Source organism: Nothoprocta perdicaria, unplaced genomic scaffold (genome assembly GCF_003342845.1).
Source record: "Nothoprocta perdicaria isolate Ctin4 unplaced genomic scaffold, notPer1 scaffold_11, whole genome shotgun sequence".
NCBI lineage: Eukaryota > Metazoa > Chordata > Aves > Tinamiformes > Tinamidae > Nothoprocta > Nothoprocta perdicaria.
Window position 1 is genome coordinate 1,455,802 of NW_020454205.1, and position 20,766 is coordinate 1,476,567.

Sequence of the window (20,766 nt, forward strand, 5' to 3'; positions counted from 1 at the left end):
AAGCAAGATTCACAGTTGTAATCTCCCTTTAGTAACACTTTTGGAGGATTTTAAAGTGTAAATAACTTTGTAGACCCTTTTTTCCTGCCTTTATCTTTTTTGGCTTTTGATAGTTTTTTTACTTTATATAAAGTGAACTAGTAATTCATATTTTTAAACTTACTCAGTTTAAATTGGACTCTGGGCTGGTGGGGGATTTTTTTCCCTTTTTTCTCCCCTTTTCTCTTTTTTTTTCCTCCTTTTTTTTCTTTTTTCTCTCTCTCCTCCTTTTTTAAAGACTACCTGGGAAAAGTCAAGAGCTTTGAGAATGGTATAAAGTACCTGAATACAACTCAACAACAACTTCCAGTGAAGTCATTTTATAGTTTCTATCATCAGAATTAACGTGCAGAGAAAAGTCAGTGCATTTTATTTATACATAGGCATCCATCCATGCCAAATATACTTGTGTTTTCATTTCACGTGAAGTTCAGTCTTGGAAGACGTTTACTTCTGACAAACATAAGCTTAAAAACAGTCTTACAGGCCTTACCACACGTGGCTTTTCATATGCCAAGGTGAGCATCACCCAAAATAAAGACAAAAATCCTGAATTCCCCATACATTATGGCAAAGTTTTATACTGAAAACTATATAAGAAAAAAAAAAGTCTGTTCCTTTTTTTGGGAAAAGACTCTTTTACTGATTATTTTTACTGATTATTATTTTAATTACTTCTCATAAAGCTCAATTTCCCCAAGTATGGAGAGGACTACAGGCACACTTGATAATAAAATATCACAGTCAGGACTGTTTTTTTTTTTAATAATAAAAAAAAAATTTAATCCAAGCCAAAAGAGGCTTGGTCTATGCAATGAGGAATGGAAAATTGGGGAAAAAAAAAAGTATTTCATAGTGCCCTTACTTTCAGAAAATTTCTACGAGTTTTAATATATTCCCTATACAGAAAGACTTTTAAACTCAGCATTGTTATGATCAGGATTGTATCTTGTCAGTCTTTCATGTGTAAACTATTAGCTTCAGGCTGTTAACACATAATTGGCATTTGCTCCAATCAAAAATTTGGTATTTATTATTTCCCAGATCTTAGAAACAAGAAAAAAAAAGCCACAAAACAAAGCATACTGAAGGGTTTGATAAAACAATTCCTGGATAATTTATCTTCAACTACTAACGCACTGCAGTCCATTTCTCAGAGCGGGCATAAAGCTAAGCTAGTGTGGGTAGCAGGACTTGACAGAAAAGATGCACCGAGCACCTGCATTAAAAGGGCATAATAAAAAATTTTAAAAAGCCTCTTTAAGTGCAGCTTCACTAGTGAAAGTTACACTCAGTTTAATCTCTAAAGCTTTTTTAAGATGAGGAATAAATCATTCATTACAGGTAGACAACACTATTTTAGAAGACTGTATGAAAGGAAACCAGCAGGCATGTGGAATATGCTCATCCTCCTCATCCTCTTCTAATATAACTCACCAACAAGAAGCAAGGGACCACTAGCCCTCTGAGTGATCATCTGTTCATTCTACCTGTACACTGCTCAAGCCCTGCAGATTCACCACAGAAAAACACACCCAGGTAGGTGGTACTGCAGGTACCACAGAAAAAACACACACACAACACGCATCGTCATCCTTAAGCAGACCAGACCCATAAAGCAGGAACTTTTCCTTAATTACTCGTGATCCTACAAAGCAGCAGTCCCAGGAGATGTGTTGTACTCACAAAGCACACTGACTTTCACCTTTCATTAGAACCGGTGAGAACGGTTACAAAGAAACTTGGTAAGAGAGACCAATTCAGTTTCCGTACTTAGATCAGTTTATTATCAAAGTGTAACCGTTAAAATGTGTATGTGTTACTCAAGCACTGCTTGGCTAAGCTTGAGTTTAATTAAACTTTTTTTAGGTTTAATTTGCTCACTCTGGCATCAATTTTGGACTAGAACTTGAAAAGTGCAATTACTTAATTATACCTTAAAACAAAACCCTCATTTTATTGGTGCTATAACTCCATTTTCTCAGGAGTTATCCATTGCCAGCAACGGACAGAAAAGGAAGCACCAGCATAAAAGGTTCAAAAGTGCATTTCTAGTACATCAATGCTGCAAGAATTGGCAAGCCATAATCTTATATTCACAATGGAATAGATTATGCCAAATTCATTTCAAAAGAAGTCTCTAAAAACCCATTAACATACAAAGTCTGTCATGAAGTCTTGTGGATACTGCAATGAATCATCAAACCGGAAACGTTTGGAAACCGTACTGCTGTCCTCTGGGATGTTTTCTTTGTCTTCCTTGTTGCTACAGGTACCACTGCAACTGGATTTTATATTCCACTCTTCTGAGCATTTCGTTGTGTGTCCTGGCATCAGAGACGGGCAGCAAGTTTCTTGAGGGCTACACAAGAGTATGAATTCCCCTTGCTGCAACCACAAGTGAGAGAGACAGGCCTCTGCTGTGGGTCTTTGCCTTTGAGAGAAAAATACCAAGAGGTTAAGTTGCCTAAGTTAATTTCAGAAGCAGTAAAAATATAATTAAAGTAGTTCTGGCATATGCAGAGAAGAAATCTTAATCACAGTTGGCATTACAGAGGGAACACTCCACAACTAACATTGCTGCTTTTCCTCTCATCACCAGAGCTATAAGAAGTGCATTAGAACAAACAGAAATTTAGGGGTCATCATTAGCAATACACATGTACATTTTAGTTGGTTTCCCTGTTCCTGAATGTCAAATCTGGTAAAGTTTTAATCAGAACAAGGAACAGAAACTTTAGCAAGTATGAAATCATTCTGAAGAGCTATGAATCATTACATATATGCACATGCTTATGCTTTTGAAGTCCTACATTTTACATATTTTAAGTAGGGAATCTTATTTAATGAATATTCAGTCATTCCATTTTCAAAGAGGACAAAATGAGGGAATTTGTCTGCAACTCCATCAGACTATTACTACTGTTCCCTTGCCTAATCTAGTGCAGCGCTGTTACACTTTTCATCCTGTTTTGCATTGGCAAGTTCCCCCAAACTTACTTGAAATGCCATAGTGCCACTATCTGCTCTCAACTGTGTAGGAACGCATAAATATGGTGTGGTGGTGAGAGAGCTCTGACTTTATGGAGATGAGTCTCAGACAGACTTAAACATTCAAGGCGGCAGTCATTAAGCATAAGCAGTGGGAAGGGAAAAGCCGTTCCCGAGCACGCAGCGAAGGCGCTGGCGGGCCCACGGCAAACACCGGAGCTGGGGCAGAGTGCCGGGCTGCCCGCGGCTCCACACTGACAGGGACTTCGGAAGAGCCTGCCTCAGTGCTGATGATACTGTGATTCCAGGGACCTCTTTCACCTGTTGATACTATCAAATAGAAAGGACTTCTCATCCTTGATCTTGTCCTGGCTAGGCGTGAGGTTAATGTGTGGTCTGCGCTTCCTCAGAGCAGGCATTTCACAGCGGTCAGCTGCTGGAGTCAACTCCTCCTATCAAAGAGCCTTCTCCTGCTTTGTGGAGCCTCTCCGTAGGCGACGGTGACTGCTGAATACACGTGACAACGTGCAGCACCAGCACCAACAATCCCTGACCAGGCCTAGCAGAACATGACCAGCTGACTTTACTAAACTCAGGTATTGTTAAAAAGTTACCGTTACAAATGATTGAGAGTCATCCTCCAATTGCCTTTTTAATGTGCTAGTGTGACAGTTAAAAATTCAATATTTAACACTAGCGAAGACAGGCACACACATTCTCTGTGCACAGTTCTCTCACTCTCAAAAACTCATCTCACAGTTCAGCTGCTCTGAAAGGCCTCCAAACTCACAAGGAACAAACTTACAAGGAATGTAAGCCTATGGAAATACGCATTAGAAGTACAGAGAGGTTTGTACTCTTGATTGAAGATGTTTTTGACAAGCCTGAACATAGCGAAACGCTATTTCCTCCTGAAGAATGTTCAATCGTAAGACTATAAAACCGTATTAATATATAAAACCGTATTAAAATGAAAAGCTGCATTAAATATAAATCACGAAACATCAAAGCATCATATTCTTTCCTCTACACATTTAGTGTAATAAAAATCCACACTGCATTTAGAGGAATAAAAAGCAAGCTCCTTTTAGACAGAATCTGATCTTTCCAGGATATTTAAGATTCACTGATAATCTGTCATCCAAATGGAAGTCAAAGTGAGCAATTATAGCACCAGCCTGCAAATAATGAAACCTGAAGTTTTAAATACCCAGCCAATAATACCCTACATGTATGGTGTGTGAGTATATTTTTTAATATATATCTAATATATAAATAAAATATAAACATATGTATTTGCATTTTTAAATATATCTATATAATAAATTATTAAATAAATATATAATTGAATATATATTAAATATGTAAATATTTATGTAAAATACAAATATAATACTAAATTTTCATACTAATATTCGCTTCTTCTAAATGCTCCATGAACACAGAACATAGAATTCTTACCCTGAAGAATTTGTTACTTACTCTGGATTTTTGATGAGAAGCTTTTGAACGAAGTCTCTGGCAGGCTGTGAAATCGATGAAAATGTTTCTTCCGAATAATCAACGTTAACTTGAGATATATTAAGGAAAGTTTCTTGATTATCAGCTCCCACAAATGGAGATTCTTGTGTCAACAGCATGTATGAAATTACACCTATGTTCCTGTGATAAGAAGACAGTGCGTCATCCTATGTAGCACAGCTAAGCCAAGTCCCTTGCCCCCTACTTGTACTGCAGATCACAACTTTTTGATATTTGCCATATGAAAGCATAGGAAACAACATACTATCTCTCACTTATGCGATTTGGCTATATGTGCATGTACACACAAATGGAAATCATTCATACATCCAAATGAAGGGATTTCTGAAAACTGCTTATTTCTCTTTCTTCTTTATTTTCCTCCAAAGTCCAAGAGTAGCTAATACCTGAAGTACGTTTCCAGTGTTATCAAGGAGTAATCTAAAGTCTGCTATCCAATAATAATTATTCCCTTAGAACCACTGTCCTGTGTCTGTATGCTCAGAAGCCATTTGCATTCCCTACAAACCGCTGAACAATCCAGACTTGTGTGCAGTAATTCCAGTATATATCCTGAGCACCATCTTTCCTCTTCCTTCTTTTATTTGGCCCACCATGAGAACAGTATTTTTGTAAGCAAGATAAAGTTTGCTCAAGAACTGCATCTAGACTCTAGATTGCTAATTGGTTGTGCCTATCAAAACAAAGTATACCACCTACCACATATCTGTAGCTGTTGTAATAGGATCGTAGTTTAAGATTTCTGGAGCTAGAAAAAGAGATGGGAAAGATTAAAAAGAAAGAAAAAAGCACTAGAGATACAATACACTCAATACATTCAAGGGTTTTTTTTTAAAACATACTCTGATCTTTTTGGCAAAGTTTTTTTGTTGTTGTTGACCAGTACTGTAAGACTAAGCATCCAGTTTCAATATTCAGGTTTATTATTTCAAGCTACAAGGGTGAAAAACGTTATTTCGGTTTGATCAGGGACATTGATGCTTAACTGGTTCAGACTGAAATAGTATTACATGGCATAAAGCCTATTCTAAGTTCCAAAATATTTTCAGTTCACATGGATGCACAGATAAGATTTTGTAAGAACTTCACAGAGTTACCTGAAGATTCTGTGGGTTCTTCTTAAAGCTATATTTCCTGTAGAAGTCAGGCTATTTTTTAGTAGTAGTAGTGAGGCTATTTTTATAGTTTGGGGGGTTTCTGGAAATACTCTCTTAAGGAATGGAACAGCTCAAAACAAAATATTGCTTTGTGCTATTCTTTCTCCAGCAATGGCTCAAACACAATATATGAACTGCTGTATCCAGGAAATTGCGACCTAGAAATTTTGAAGGAACTCTTCCATACCTAGATACTCCGTCGTTCCCATAATTTGCCGCAGTTCACTGGAATTCTCGATCTTCCGAGACATACCAAAATCTACAATCTTCACATCACCAAGAGGACTGGAGCTGCTCAGCAAGATATTTTGAGGCTAGAATAGATGAGTTTTAGTTAATTCATACACTACAAGCTGCATAAGAAACAACATGCCAAATGACATTCCAGTTTATACTATGCAAAGCTTGATGCAAAAGTTTTAAACATTGAGTTTTAAACACTAAGGCATTTTTAAAAAAGGTTAAACTTACATTATTTTGACCACAGAAATTTGCAGAGAGCTAAACAGAACAGACATTGTCTGTATTGTAAAATCTTTTGTATTCCAAGTTTTTAAACTCTATACTGCCCCTTTTCCTCATCTTTGTTATGTTTTAACAAATGATTTTTTTAAACAAATTTCGCAATATTAACTTGAAAGTAAACTATTGAAAGAAAAAAAGTCTGACACTGTTTCACCTTTAAATCAAGATGCACTATATTATTTTCATGCAAGCAGCAAAGTCCTTCAAGTATTTGTCTTATGAGCTTTACAATATCACTTTCACCAATTCTGTCATCCAAGTCCGGGATGCACAAGTTAAAAATTTCTCCTCCAGCAGCACTGAAACACATTCAAGAATATCCATTTATTAAACATGAAATGTCAAGCTTAAATAAAAAAAAAGTTACATATACAAAATACTATGTAAGTAGATATGGTAGTATTATATATGTACATAAATGTATTGATATCTATTTATTCACTATTCATCCTAGAAACTGTTGGGAAAATTATTTTTTAAACACACGTGCTAAGACATAGCAAGTGAGCACTTTGAAATGGAAAAGATGTAGCAGGGCCGGTCAGGAAATCTAATGATGCTTTTGTTGCAGGCCAACAGGGGTGCAAACAGGGACAACATTTTTTGTTTGAATTCCTCACAAAGCTTTGGAAGCCTCAACTTGGTTCTCTTGCAACTGGGCCTGCACAAGGCTCCAGGAAGATGAGTTCTGTCATTATTCTACAACAGAGGCAGAGCCTACCTCTTGAAATGAAACCTAAAATTTCTGTGACATCTCCAAACCTTCAAATAGAGCAGTTCCACGAGCAATTTAAGGGAAGAAAGATCAAAAGTGTTCTTACTGTCAAAGAGAAATTGATTTCAAAGATACAAAAACAACAACATAATAAATAGCTAGAGGTACTGAAGAATGCACAATTACTATTATGAAGCCTGCCATCCTGACAAAAGACTGAAAATGACCTATTTCTGCCAGAGCTACTGGGAAGAAAATCTTTCTCTCTGATGCTGCTGTAATGCCCAGCTCGGCCAGCCAACAAGCAATATCTCCAGCAGATACAAACTACTCATGCTTTGAGATGCACCATTTCCACACTAACAACAAAGATGAGGTTGACAAGCTTCAGGTTTTCAGAAAGCAATTCAAAATGGCTCCCTCAACTCTTATTTCCATATAGAAAACCGTTAGCAAAGCAAAAAGGAAGCATGAAAACGACGCTGCGTCACTTGGCTGCGTGTGGTTTCTTGGTTATTACCAACACTGTAGCAGCACAGCGTTTCCTTTCATACGAGCTTCAAACCATCACTCAGCCTGCTTTAACTGCCTCAAGCTTCTCTCCCTTGTGGAGAAAGGAGTTTCTCAACCAGAGGATTAATACCGAATTCCATCCTCAACAAAATGATAAAGTCTATTAAGAAAAAAAAAAGTCCAAGAGTGAGCCTATTAAGTGTTTCACTTCAATCAGATCAGTTTGTTTCTTTTTCCTGTATAAAATATGATGCTTAATATCACTGTCCTGGTATTTACATCCTAAGTGCATTTCTCAGTGTTTTGTTGATTTAACACATTCATACATGAGAAAGAATGCAATGTTTTTAAGACTTCTGAGAACACAATCAGGATAGGTTTTGGTCATTTTTGTTTTATGTCTCTACTCCATATTGTTTGATATAACTCTTTAGCTAGGGGTGCAACACAATACACGTACAACACTTACTACAAACATCTGAAGTGAACAGAAATGGATTCAACACTTACATTTACATGAACATAAATCATACCAAAAAATGCCGTGCGAGTTTACTGAGGTATAATCACAAGCATAATACACACCAGGTACTGTTGTAATTTTTCTGGGTGTTCAGGCACTTATGCTAAAACTGAATACATCGACAGATTTCTTCTTACAAAACACAGGACACCTGAAGAAAGCATACTTACTACTCCAGCACTAAGATGATTTCATTTGCTGTTTCATAGACTTCATGGAGATTGACTATCCGAGGATTAGATTTCATTAATTCAAGGACAGCAATTTCATGAAAAATCTCTGCTTTGCAGTCTTGACCTCGCCTTCTTTTCTTTAAAAATTTAGCTGCATATTCTTGGCCAGTGGATTTAGCTATACATTTTCTAACCACAGCACATCTTCCTCTGCAAAGTAAAAGGAAAACATTAAAACCTAACATATCAGAAGTAATTGAATTTCCATTAGAGCATGGCAAGTAAATGGCAGCTAGGGAAACTGTCAGGCGAGTGACATGTTTCGCCTTTTCTTACAATCCTGAATATCCACTTTTGGTCACTGTAAGCTAAAAGGAACTTGGGTGTGACAAAGTACAATTCCTCTCATGTACATAGAGCAACAAAACATTATATCAGAGTACCTGCCTACACAGCATTCTTACTGAAAGTTCACAGCTTCATAGAAAAACTCAGGTTGGAAGGGGCCTTTGTGGAGGTCCAACCCAACCTCCTGCTCAAAGCCTAGTCATCTCCGAGGCGAGACCAGGCTACTCAAGCAGAGATTTTGTTCAAGCTGGTAATATGTTACCAGAGAAAAATCAAACTCAAGTGAATTATGGCACTTACAGGATACAGCAAACACATCTGTTAAAGAGCAGAAAACTAGAAAGTTTGGGAGTTATGAAAAGAAGTTGCCTTCACAAACCACGTAAATACTGCTAAAAATTCAGTTCTGTCTTGTTAAAAAACAAATAAAAAGAAAGCCCCAGTACTTCACATTCCCTTTCCCAATTACAGTTAGGCAAAGCCTGCTATTTAATTTCTTAGCCAACCATCTAAGCATGGAAACAAAAATGTATTTTGGCAAAGATATGTTTTTAAAAGAAAACCACATACCATAGTTAGAACACCAAGCTGACCTTTTTTTTTTTTTTTAAAAAAAAAAAAAGGAAAAAATGCAGTATTTAAGCCAAGTTATGAACTCCCAAAAAAACAAAGTTTTATAATCACCAGTTACACATTCCCCAAAATGCTTTGTTGCATACTTAGGAAGTGTTTTCAAATCAAACAAGAGGCTTTTTTTTTTTTTTTTTTAAAAAAAAAAAGGCAGAAGGGCTAAAATAAACTATGTAAAGCTCTAAAAGCAGTGATAAAACTATGTACAAAGAACAAGAATGACACATCTTTGAACAACTGACATTTTTCCATGTGTACTTTTTGCCATCATAGCACAAACCCAATGAAGAGGCTGAATATTCACTATCTCATCTGCTTTTTCATCAATATTAACTCTTTTTAGTTAAGAATATTAGCTATTCCTGTGAAAGTCTTGCTCTTCATCTGGTACAAAAGACTGCTTAAAAGTAGTACATTTAAAATGAAAAGCATGTTTGTGGCATCTTTCAAAAAAAAAAAAAAAAACCCACGCCTGGATTTCAGCATTCTACTAAAAAAAAAAGTGCCATCATAAATCAGATTTCTATTATTAAAAGAATAATGTGTCAGGCACAGTTTGTACAAGTCTGTCTAAATTATAAATCACAAAGAGTTGACCTTTATTTGTACTTCTGTCATTTATATATAACACATTCAACAAAACAGCTTTTCTATCATCATTTTTCAGTGTCAATTACCTGTGGATTTTGTATTTTTTTGGTCCTTTTTCTAAGCATTACGTTCAAAAAGGCAGGAGCACAAAAACAAAAGAAAGCAATCAATTTAAGAGCCGAAAATCATTTACAACCTAATGTATACACACTTAATTTAGAAACAATCTACCCACCCATGTGAAACACCTAAGCATTCTCCTAACTGTCAAGGCAACTTACTGTCGCAGAGCATTGAGGATTTAAAGTTTACCGAGTTGAATTTTGTAATATACTTGAGCCTGGAGAGAGTCACCCACCACAGTTTCCTCAGACTGAAAAAGGGGAACTCTTTGGGTTTCATGAGAACAAGATCTTCCCCGAGAGTTTTTGGACATCTGTCAGGCAGTAACTGCAGATACGGCAGCTTTGAAGAGTCAGCAGTATCTCCAGAGAAGACTGATAATGTCTGAATTCCTATCTGCTTATACTGTTTTGTAGTGTGTCAATTATTAAAAAGTATAATTATAAAGTGAGAGGATGAGACTGCAAATCAATAGACACCTTTGAGGAAGTAAGCGAAAAGAAAACCATCTGAAAAAATAAATATTTTCTGGCAAATAGCGGTTTTATGCACCTCTGGCATCTAAAAAATGCATTTCACAAACAGAGTGCATTTGTCATGCAAACCAAGTTTTATACAGAAGTCCCTCTTCAACATAACAATTTCCTATCAACTGTTAACCTTAGCCATGTGAAGGGGTGCTGCGATAAGTCTTGTCTGGCTTCTGCCTCCTTCTCTACAGACTCCAGTGTTTCATCGCTTAATCCACAGCTTTCACCACAAAGAATTTTCAGCGGACATCTTTTTCCATCCCTTTTACCTTCACATGATCATGCTACCATTCCCCAAAGTATGGGATAAACTCCTTTAAAGGCAGGATACATGGGTGTATATAAAACTTAGTCCTATGCAAGCAGGCTTTTAAAGGAAAGACAGTCAAGGATAAAGACATTGAAACACTTTTTTTTATTAGGATATAGAAAATAAGACTATGCTTCTAAAAGCACCTGCAGACAAGCTAACACAGTTAATACATCCTGCCAGCTAACTGTAATCTCACAAACCAAAATTAAAAAACATCCCTAAAACCTGACAGCTCATCTACGAGGCAGCACTTCAGTGTAACGGCAGAGCTGCACCTTGAAGAAACAAGTTTTCTAGCCGAGGACCCTCCAGTAAACTGTTTGTTCCCACTCCTTGTTGCCGGCAAGCCATTAGAGTTCACAACCCAGTTTTATAAGATAAAAACAATTCAAGTTATTTTCACATCGCAAGCCGTAAACCACAGCTACTCAACTACTCTGGAAGAAGCCAAGCCATCTGCAGGGACACAACTACTTTAATCCTCCAACAAAACCTGCCTTACCCGTGAGTCACTGTCTTAAATACCAAGAGGACCTAAAAGATAAAGGGTGTGGAGGAAACAGAAGAGGAACAAAAGAACTATACATAAGTAATCTGAAGAGGAAGAAGAAAACAGCAGGACCTAATTACACCTATTAGAGAAATTACATATAAAGATAAATTTTATACCACTTAGGAAGAAGTGTAAGCATCTTTTAAACATTAAGACGATAAAACATTGAGAATAGATATGAACACTTAGGTCAGGAAAAGTTCAATAAGCTGTTTGGAAAAGCTATTTCCCTGCCTGTTTCTTTACATTTTAGCATTAACTTTTTAAGTCTCTTTTTGTAGGGACTGTGTTTTGGAATGCCTGCAAAATCCATGCATGCAGATGCCTCAGACATTATGTCTCAGGTCTGTATCATCTGCAAATACAGTTTTCAGATTATCAAAGCTCTAGAGGAGCTATTATGTTTGTATTTCTATCCAATGCTGTGAGTATTCTGAAGGTATGAAGAAACACACATAACTCAGATGTCAGTGGTAGTATAAACATAGAGGATTGAAAAAATTATTTTACTATTGCACATGTCAAGGCAGTTGACTACAAAATAAATCTGAAATGGCAGGTTGCTAAAAAACTAGTCAGTCAAAATTGTTGAGGATGAGAAGAAACAAGTCTTTGCTCTCTAGATGATTCCAGCCAACTGAAATTTCTCATTTTTGCAGTGTCACCCTACGCCATCTCCTCTTTATACACCTGGAATCTGGGGCATCACTGGAGAGGGGTAATGAAAAATAAGGACATAGCTCTCTCTCCACGTGTACTGCCAGAAGAGTTTTCCAGACAGAAACTCTATCACTGCACTGAGGATTTGGCTGCAGCAGAAATCCCTCTTATTAGAAGTCTTACCTTCCTAGTTCTTTAGATTCAAGAACATAGAAATTGTGAAAATTGTCTGTCCTGATTTGCGTCTGCAGAGATGTGGCCAGCAAGCCAGAAAGTCCTTTATTCTCCAGCTTTCTCCTGGACATGGTTAGGAGCAGATGTCTCTCTTCTACCAGTTACCTGTTAAGACAATATATACAAGAGTTCTGGAAATCCCACAGCTACACAGCAGCAAAGTATACAAATATTAGGGCTAACAAAATAGAATAGCCTTAGGTTTGCTTAACAGTTACTAAAGACAACATATTTACATTTTTTTTTTTTAAATTTCATTAAAGTAAGCTTTAACTCCTTTACAGAATCTAGAGTTCTGGCAATTCCCTGATGTTTTACACTCCTTGTTTTTAATTAGTATTGGCTGACTTGAACAAGCTTCCTTCCTTCTTCTTGTCTGCAACACAGCAGGCACAGCTGAGCAGAGGAAAATAAAACAAGCTCAAAGCTCTGCATTTTTATTAAACTTACTTGTAGCTCACCTAAGCATTTCTTAGTGCAAGACAAATTTGTCAGAAATCACTATGAAAGGACAGCATCCTTTCTGCAGGCTCAGATCTTTTAGAACCAACAAATAACTAGCAATATTAAAGTACATTAATAAATTGTGCGTTGTGAACATATCCTCACCCTCGTTATTTCTACTGGTCACCAAAAGTAGCTCAATATGATCTGGGCATATTGTTTTATGGCTTTCACACAAATAGGCCTGGCACAAAAGCAGAACACCGTTATGTTATTTAAAGAGAAACTTTAATTAATTGCTTTGTAATAAATTGAAAAGCAGGATTATTCTTAACGGTGAAAAAAGAACGCAAATAAGATTACAGGTCAGAACTGAGCTAGCAACCTTATAAAAACATACTTTAATTATCCAAATTATGCTCTCAAACCCTCTGGGGCAGTACGTGACCCAGCGATAGCTCAAACAGCATCCAACCCCCATCAAACAGGGGGCAAATCAGTTCTGGAAATGCTCGCACTCATACTGCAACTCCTCTAGATTTAAATGAAGGCTTAAGCGAGGGAGGGAGGGGAAAAAAACTATCAAAAAAAAGTATCTCTATGTCTTTCAAAGAGTATCTTCAACTAGCACTGGACCAGCATCCAAAAGAGCTTTTTAAAGATTTCTCGAGGGGCCCCAACAGGACAACCTTGAATCAACCCCAGCAGCCGCCGTTCCCCAAGCACGTCCTCCTTTATCCCGGATTACGGGGCACATCCTCCTCTTGAGGAGGATGAAGCAAAGACGTGCAGCTTCCCCGCGGCCTCCCCCGCATCGCGCCGCGCCGTCCCACAGGGGCACTCACCGCACTCACCGCGCTCCAACGAGCCCCCGGCGAGCCCGCCCGTAACGGCCGCCCAGTAACGGCCGCGCCTCAACCGCCACAACGGCCGTTTGAAAAGCGCAGCCCCCGAACCGCGGCTCTGCCGGCGGCGCCCAGCGCGGCCCGCCCCAACGGCAGCCCGCAGCCAATCCGCGCCCAGCGGGCGGCGCCGTCCGCCCCGCCGGTTGGTCAGGCGCTCGCCCAATGAGGTGGCGCCGCCGCCCGGCTCCCCTCGCGCCTCGGGGGCGGCGCTGAGGCGGCTGCAGCAGGTGTCGCCTGCGCGGGGCCGCGGGGTCCCCACGGGGCGCCCGGCCCGGCCCGGCCCGGCCCGGCTCGGCTCGGCTCGGCTCGGCCCGGCCCGCACCGCTCGGCTCGCCGCCAGGCCGGGCACAGCGGCAGCCGCGGCCCCGCGGCGGGGCCATTTTGTGTCCCTGAGGCGGCGCCCCGGCCCCGCGGCGCTTACCTGGCGTCAGCGACACCGTTTATCGTGAACGGGAGGTGACGGGTTCACGGCAGCTGAGTTCAGATCGAAAGCGCAGGAGTTGGGAATGCGGCCACGATAACCTGCTCAGAGCTTCAGAGTGGCTGTCGCGGCTCGACCTTCCCTCTGTAACTCGGGCGTTTTGAGCAGTCGTTGGACAGAGTCAACGGCGGCGCTGCGGCCTCCCCGCTTTCTTCGCGGTGTGTGACCCGATTTCAGAGGGCTCTGCCAAATGAAACAACCGCACCGTGCCTGGAAAGGGCTCCTTTTGTTGAGGTTTTTGCACAGTCTGGAAAGCAGCGTTGCGGACGGGCCACATGACCGCAGGAGCAAAATGAGAAGATACCGCAGTGGAGATGCTTTAGGTTATTATTGCACGTAAGGCCAAAAATAAAGGCCAGTGCTTATGTGTGTCCCCCAGCTCCGTGTGTCTCCGTGCAGATCTTTTCCAGGCCAGGGCTTGCTGCGCTCTCCCAGTGCGGAAAGCCGAGCAGGCAGTGAGGACGCTCCATGCCCCAGGAGCGTTATTGCCGTCTTTGTTGTGTGTTGATGGAGCGCCACGGAAGCAGGACACGTGCCGGGCACCCTGAGGAGGGTGTAATCCGTGGGTCTCCACCCCAGGACTTTGGAATTTTAATTAGAGACAACAGTGAGTGACAGGGGTGGAGAAGGGAGAACGGCAGGGTGAAGGTTACAGCAGGAGCCTGAGCTTGGCCTCTTATCATGCACTCATCTGACTAGCTTGGTTTAAAAATTGGTTCTACTAGAACTTCAGGTGAAGGTCAGTAGTGGATATTTTTTAAATTACGCTGAATGCATTAGCTTCAGAATTACTATTCTTACCACTAATTTTCTCTTATTATTTTTATTCCTTCCAGCATTGCTGATTTCAAATGAGACCTATGACGGGGTTGACGTAAACAGCAGCTGGCTTTGTTGTTGCAGCACAGGACAAGAAGGCAACACCAGTTAAGAGCCACACCAGTGAAGTTGAGACTCTCGAAGCCTTCCTCTCCAAGCCAGTTGTGATAACTGCTTGGACAAGACATTGGCAAGGCAAGATCTGGGCTCTAGGTGACCCTGTGTGTGCAGGGGGTTGGACTAGATGATCTCTAGAGGTTCCTTCCAACCCTCTGTGGATTCCTAGGATTCTGTGATTCCCATGGCACAGCCACAAGCAGTCAGGATGCCCTAAACTGGATCCTGTATACAAACTGTGATCCTGTATACAAAAAGAACCCTCACCTGAGCATCTTCAGTGCTCCGAAGCTCAAACGTCACGGGAGAGGATGGATAGAGATGAAAACTGCCCGTCTGAGTGAGCGGTGGTATTCCAGGACCCAGGCTGAGCATTTTCTCTCTCGTTTTGCAGGGATAAAATGAGCAAGAAAAGACAAAAAAAAAACCCCAAACTCACAGACATTACCCCATGGCCTAAACATATCAATGATTAGCTGAAGAAGCCTAATATGCCCATTGCCAAACTACAACCCAGAGTACTGTAAACGGTACAAGTAACAGAGACATTTAATAAAACACCTAACATTTCCAACATTTCCAGCTCCTGCTACCCAGTGTGCCAGTCCCGCCATATCTACAACAGTTCTAGAAATGACCTAGTCATGGGATGTTCCCATCCCTCACCAAGGTAATAGCATTTTACTTAATACAGATGTTTTTAAAAGCCAGCTTTTGATAGTGCCATTTTTTTTCTTTTCTTTTTACAGGAATCCTACCACAGTTACAGGAAAGGAGTGAGCAAAGGCAGGCAGCTCTCCCCGCTGAGGCCGGTCCCTGTTGCTAGAGGTAGCCTCATCTGTCCCAAAAGGAGGAGGAATCACGTGGTGGTGCCTGTTGGTGGTGGACACCAGTGGTGGACCTTGGGTGGTGGGGGCGGCTGGTTGCTCGCACCCTGCCCAGCGGCTCCCGTGTCCAAAGGCACCTCTGGATACAGGGATTTGGCAGCGGATGCTCCAGCGAAGGGCGCAGAGGCTGGGCGGGCTCCTCCAGCATCCCGGGCTTTGCTTGTTTTATTTGCGACCGCCTTCGTTCCAAACGTAATCCTGGCTCAAATTGGGGGGTGCCTTGTTGCAGGATCCGTATTTGCTTCCAAAATGATGACCAGCTGGGAAAAGATGGTGTGAGGGGTGGCACCACCTGGGTTCTCTGAGTGTTTTAACCTGCTGCATTTGATGAGCAACAATCTGCAGAAAAGGACTACTCGTTTAAAAAAACCGCGATACATTCAGAGGCACGATAAAAGCGTACACTTCCGAAGGTGCTTTTATAAGAAGATTTATTTTGAATTAAGTGATTTCATGATGAAACATGGTCTTAAACAAAATAGATATCAGTATGAAAATAAAATTACACACAGAAAAATCTTTTCCCAAAATGTTCCTGTGTAACAGGAAATGCAACGCAACAGTCCAGTGTTCAACTAAGTAAATAATTATGCAGATCTGTGAGCAGATTTAAACCTGACATTACAGTCCTTGAAGCCAGGCACAATGAAACACCCCTGTCAGACACACAGCACATCTCATACCTGCTCTCCCAGCCTCAAAATAAATTGAAATGTGATGCAATGTCAATGGAGAAAAAGACATACACCATCTTGATGCCTAAAGCACATTTTCCCCATTTAGTGTTTTGTGAGACATATACCAAATCCAGGTGAAACTTAAATTCTCTTGTAGAAAGATAGAAAAAACTTGGTATTGTATTTGATATACGGTCCTGTGGACACTAAACTGAAAACTATGGAACGGATTAAAAAATACACCACAGGTTATACTTAAAGCTTAGAAATAAATACGCACTATATATTCGCAGTGCCCGAAATCCTTTGAGAACAAAGAACTTGGTATAAAATTAGATCAAGTAATTGTCAAAAATGAGGGAGATGCTAGAGTCTGGATGCCTGCATCCCCGCTACAAAAACTGGTAAAACTACATGCAGACACACTGAAAACCAAAGCTTCAGTTTGGCAAGGATGAGAATAGCGGGGGGCACCAGCTGGCCTTGCCAAACATTCACTTTAGTGCCCTGTCTTCTCCAAACTGTTCCCTTTCTGTCCTGTCCTGTCCTGCCCCTTGCGAGTATAAATATTCTGTTGCTCATACAAAAGGCAGCCTTGCTGATGTGGATTCATGGATGCTGTCATAGTTATGCCATCCAAGGAAAAAGAGAGCGAAAAAGAGAGCACAGAGAAGAAGTATCCTGCTTTATGATTTATGTACATCATTTATGTACTTGATATCGTTAAAATTCTTCCTCCTTGTAGCACTGATAATGAACAGCAGTCTCCAGGTGGACACCTTGCAGGATAAGGCCCTGCTGCGTGGACGGACTATGGAAGCAGGAGGGTCCAATGCACTGGTCGTCTTCTAGTTGGCGACTTCACATTCATACGGATCTCCTGCCACCTCAGTTACCATCTTGAGTTTCTTTAAGGTGAAGAACCAGATCCTGAAATGCTTCCTACCTTCTTACTTAGTATTTCTTTTTGTTTTTTAATTGTCATCCTGCTAGAGGGTGAGAGTTGGCCAAAGCCAACGTAGTCATTGCGTTATCACCTAAAATACACGCCACAAACTCCACACCAATTCCAGAATGGCAATAAATAAATAAATAAACACTCTTTGTGAAAAAAATCATGTTTTTTATAGAACCCTAACACAACCCAACCATCTGAAATAAGCACATTGTTTTTCACTTGCCTTTTGATTTGGCCCACTACACTTACAAGGAAAGTTACCATTAGTGGTAATGATTTAACTTTTTATCAAGCACCGATTAGCTTGCCAGGACAGCTAGTCATAAACACAGCAACTGTAAAAACACAAATAAACAAGACTTCCCAGCACCACCCTTATCTTATCTATAGAGCCCTTCATTCTCTTGAGCAGTCCAATTAAAGAGAACCAAACCGAAAGGACAAAAACAATTACCAGAGGAATTATTTTTCCCATCTTCCGCTCCAGACTGTATAAACTTAAAACATTAGCTAAAATACATCTTGCTGCACGTGCGGGCGACACCACTGTAATTCAGGCTTAGGAGCCCGTTCTCCTGGTGTGTTACGTTAATACTCTTGCGTGTCCCTGTTGAGTGAGCAGGGCTCAGCTCTGCTCCGTGTCCCAGCTGCTATTTGCAAATGGCTAATCCTATTTCTGTGCCCGCTCTGTCAATCCTGTCCTCGCCCTAGCACTCTTCACGGGCTGCACTTTGTGCGCTGGACCTTCCCTGTGGAACAACCGCATCTTATCATTACAATGCCTGTAATTACCTCCCTGCACCAGCCTAAATTATGAGGCTTTGGAGATTTGTTTATTCAGGCAGGAATCTATTTATAACCGCTCAGCTCCAAAGTCTCACTGCCATCAGCACTGCAGTCGAATGTGACATTATGACATCTGGGCAAAAAATACATATCTATTTTATATATTTTTTTTTTGCTATCTGGACTCATTGGTATTTTCCAGCTGTAAAAACCACCGTTTTCTTGATTTAAGATGAGAGCTGCTGCTGAAGGGACGTGTCGGTAGATGATGTTGGGAGCCACCTGCACTGCTCTGGGCATCCCTTTCCTCATGGGGATGCGGAGGGGCTCCTGTGGCCTCGGGGGCCGCCCTGACCTGCCCCACAGCAGGGGCTACTTGTGCCTCCTGGCAGCACATGGGTAAGTTCTGGTCAAAGGAAACTTGGTGAGAACCGTCCCCTACCTCTGTTACCTCTGCAAAACCAAAGCCAGAGCACATCTGCCCACTGGATACCAAGTCAAGTGTTTGTTTTCCAAGTAACTTTTATGACTATGGGATGAGGAGATATTTGTCCTTAACTCACGCACAACATCTATATTTCAGAGCAACTCTTGGGCTCTTGCCGCTGTGGATTGGTGGCAGCTACTCCTGTTGCAAGGGAGGCCAGTTTCCTTCTCAGCAGAAGGATCAATGGAAGCACAACCTGGTGCAGACCCTGCAGCTGGTGCAGGAGGCCGCCGCTGAGGACCACGTGCAGGTAAAGGGGAGAGGACACCCTGTGGGAAGCGGCCCCGGGGAAGGCAGGCCAGGCTCTCGTGGAACACTGCAGGCCTGTATATTTAAAAATGATTAGGTTGAGATGAGCACTGAACTGCCAAACCAGTGGAACAGCCGACTGAGGCTGTTGAATGGACTGAGAATAATGTAACTATGTCCTGAAAACCAAAATATAATTTCCACTATTCAACTTTTTTTTTGTTTGTTTAAAAAAGGATGAAGACTTGGGCTTGGCTCTATCCTAAATTCACCATAACTTCCATTTATCTTTCCCTCAGACCAGCAATTTCAAATGTAACCCCCTAACCTTTTTCTTTTGTTAAAATATCTAGGCAAAAACCCTTAGCTTAGTTCTAACACAGCCACTGTGGCTGTGCTAACAACACTGCAAAGGTTTTGTGCTTGCAACATCTCATCTTAATTCTCTTGCAGTCTGGTTGTGGCCTGCACAGTAGAGGCAAAACACAAACGGTTGAAGAATCCAGGCTTGAGTGGTTATTCTGAAATATTCTGCTTGCAGTAGACTTTGCTTACCTTTAGGAAGTGAGGAGCAGTGGATAGGAAAGGGGCGTAACAGTGGTGGCTGAGAGTTAACCTGCGCGGTTCACGTTAAGGCAAACGCCTGTAATCTTAACGCTGGAGACAATCCTTAACGCTGGATCCTCGTTAGCACTGAAAGGACTAAGTTGCTCTTCCACGTAAAACTAGTGGCAAGATCAACACAGTTGTTAGTATAATTTAATATAAATAAGTCTCAATCGCTGAGAAGGAATAACGGGCTTTATGCCGTGGCGAACGAACTCATCCCGGCTATCCCGGCAGAGCTATCCCAGGCTTCCGCTCCGCGCGCAGGAATTCCAGGCCTCCCGGACAAGGCGCTTCCAGACGGTTCCAGGACCCGCAGCCGCTAACGCCGCAGGCTCTCACAAAACTCCTGCAGTTAATACCGAGATTACCCACGGCAAGCAGATGATACAGCGAACGCTTGAGAAGCAAGCTTGCGTGTGGACATGAGGAAGAAGGAAATCACAGAGGAAACCACAAAGCTGCTTTCTTTCCTAATAATTAAAATCCAAGCAAACTACGGGTCCGGTGCTCTGACAGGGTACCTCGGGCCAACCCATTTTTCTGGTGCCCTGCCAACATGCTGCTCCCTCCCAGGACACGTATTTACTGCACGCACTGCGTGACCTGGGGTAGCGGCTTTAATGTGGGGCTGACGCGGCGGCCAGCAGGTCTGCGGCCGGGCTGGATTTCACCCTGCACAGCAGCATTAACGCCTTTTCACGGCAGGCTCACAGCGTGGATAATGAAAAATAGTTTTGAAAACAAAAAGGGAATTGCCTAAAGAATCCCAAGAACACCTGATGACATGTGTGTGGGTTCCAGGCAGCTGAATTATACATTGCACTGCAATTTATTGTGGATTAAGAGAATCCTTCAGCACATGGACCTGCCGCCGATGCTGGGCATGCAGCCGAGGGCCGTCTCCAAAGTGCAGCGGGCGCCAGCTCCGCTGTGACGATCCCGTCTGCCCCATTCCCACCTTTTGCAGGGTGTTGAGCAGCACCGCTGTCCAACCGTAGCACCGCGTGTGTGAACAGCCCTCCGCGTGCCGGGGTCTGCGCGCTGGTGATCTTGTCAAATGTTTGCAAAGTTCTGGATTGCGACAAGTCAACTTCCATTATTTGGATATGCATAAATACAGAACGAATGTGTGTGGTAGATATAAATAAAAACTGACAGATGCATTTATTATTTTTGATTTGTACAAA

General features: G+C 41.4%; 1 protein-coding gene across 2 annotated transcripts; it reads right to left on the reverse strand.

The window, feature by feature from the left end:
* Positions 1 to 1,528: 1,528 nt before the first annotated feature.
* On the reverse strand, positions 1,529 to 13,997 carry STK17B (serine/threonine kinase 17b). 2 transcript variants are annotated; one of them, XM_026047497.1, is made up of 8 exons: positions 13,931 to 13,997; positions 12,110 to 12,265; positions 8,176 to 8,388; positions 6,409 to 6,553; positions 5,917 to 6,043; positions 5,272 to 5,320; positions 4,513 to 4,692; positions 1,529 to 2,473 (listed from the first exon to the last, which is right to left on the reverse strand). In XM_026047497.1, exons 2-8 carry the CDS (start codon positions 12,229 to 12,231, stop codon positions 2,191 to 2,193), a joined length of 1,119 nt encoding a protein of 372 aa, XP_025903282.1. In that variant the 5' UTR covers positions 12,232 to 12,265; positions 13,931 to 13,997; the 3' UTR covers positions 1,529 to 2,190. The 2 variants fall into 2 exon arrangements, with proteins under 2 accessions (XP_025903282.1, XP_025903290.1); XM_026047505.1 differs by lacking the exon at positions 13,931 to 13,997 and adding an exon at positions 13,005 to 13,017.
* Between the last annotated feature and the right edge of the window lie 6,769 nt (positions 13,998 to 20,766).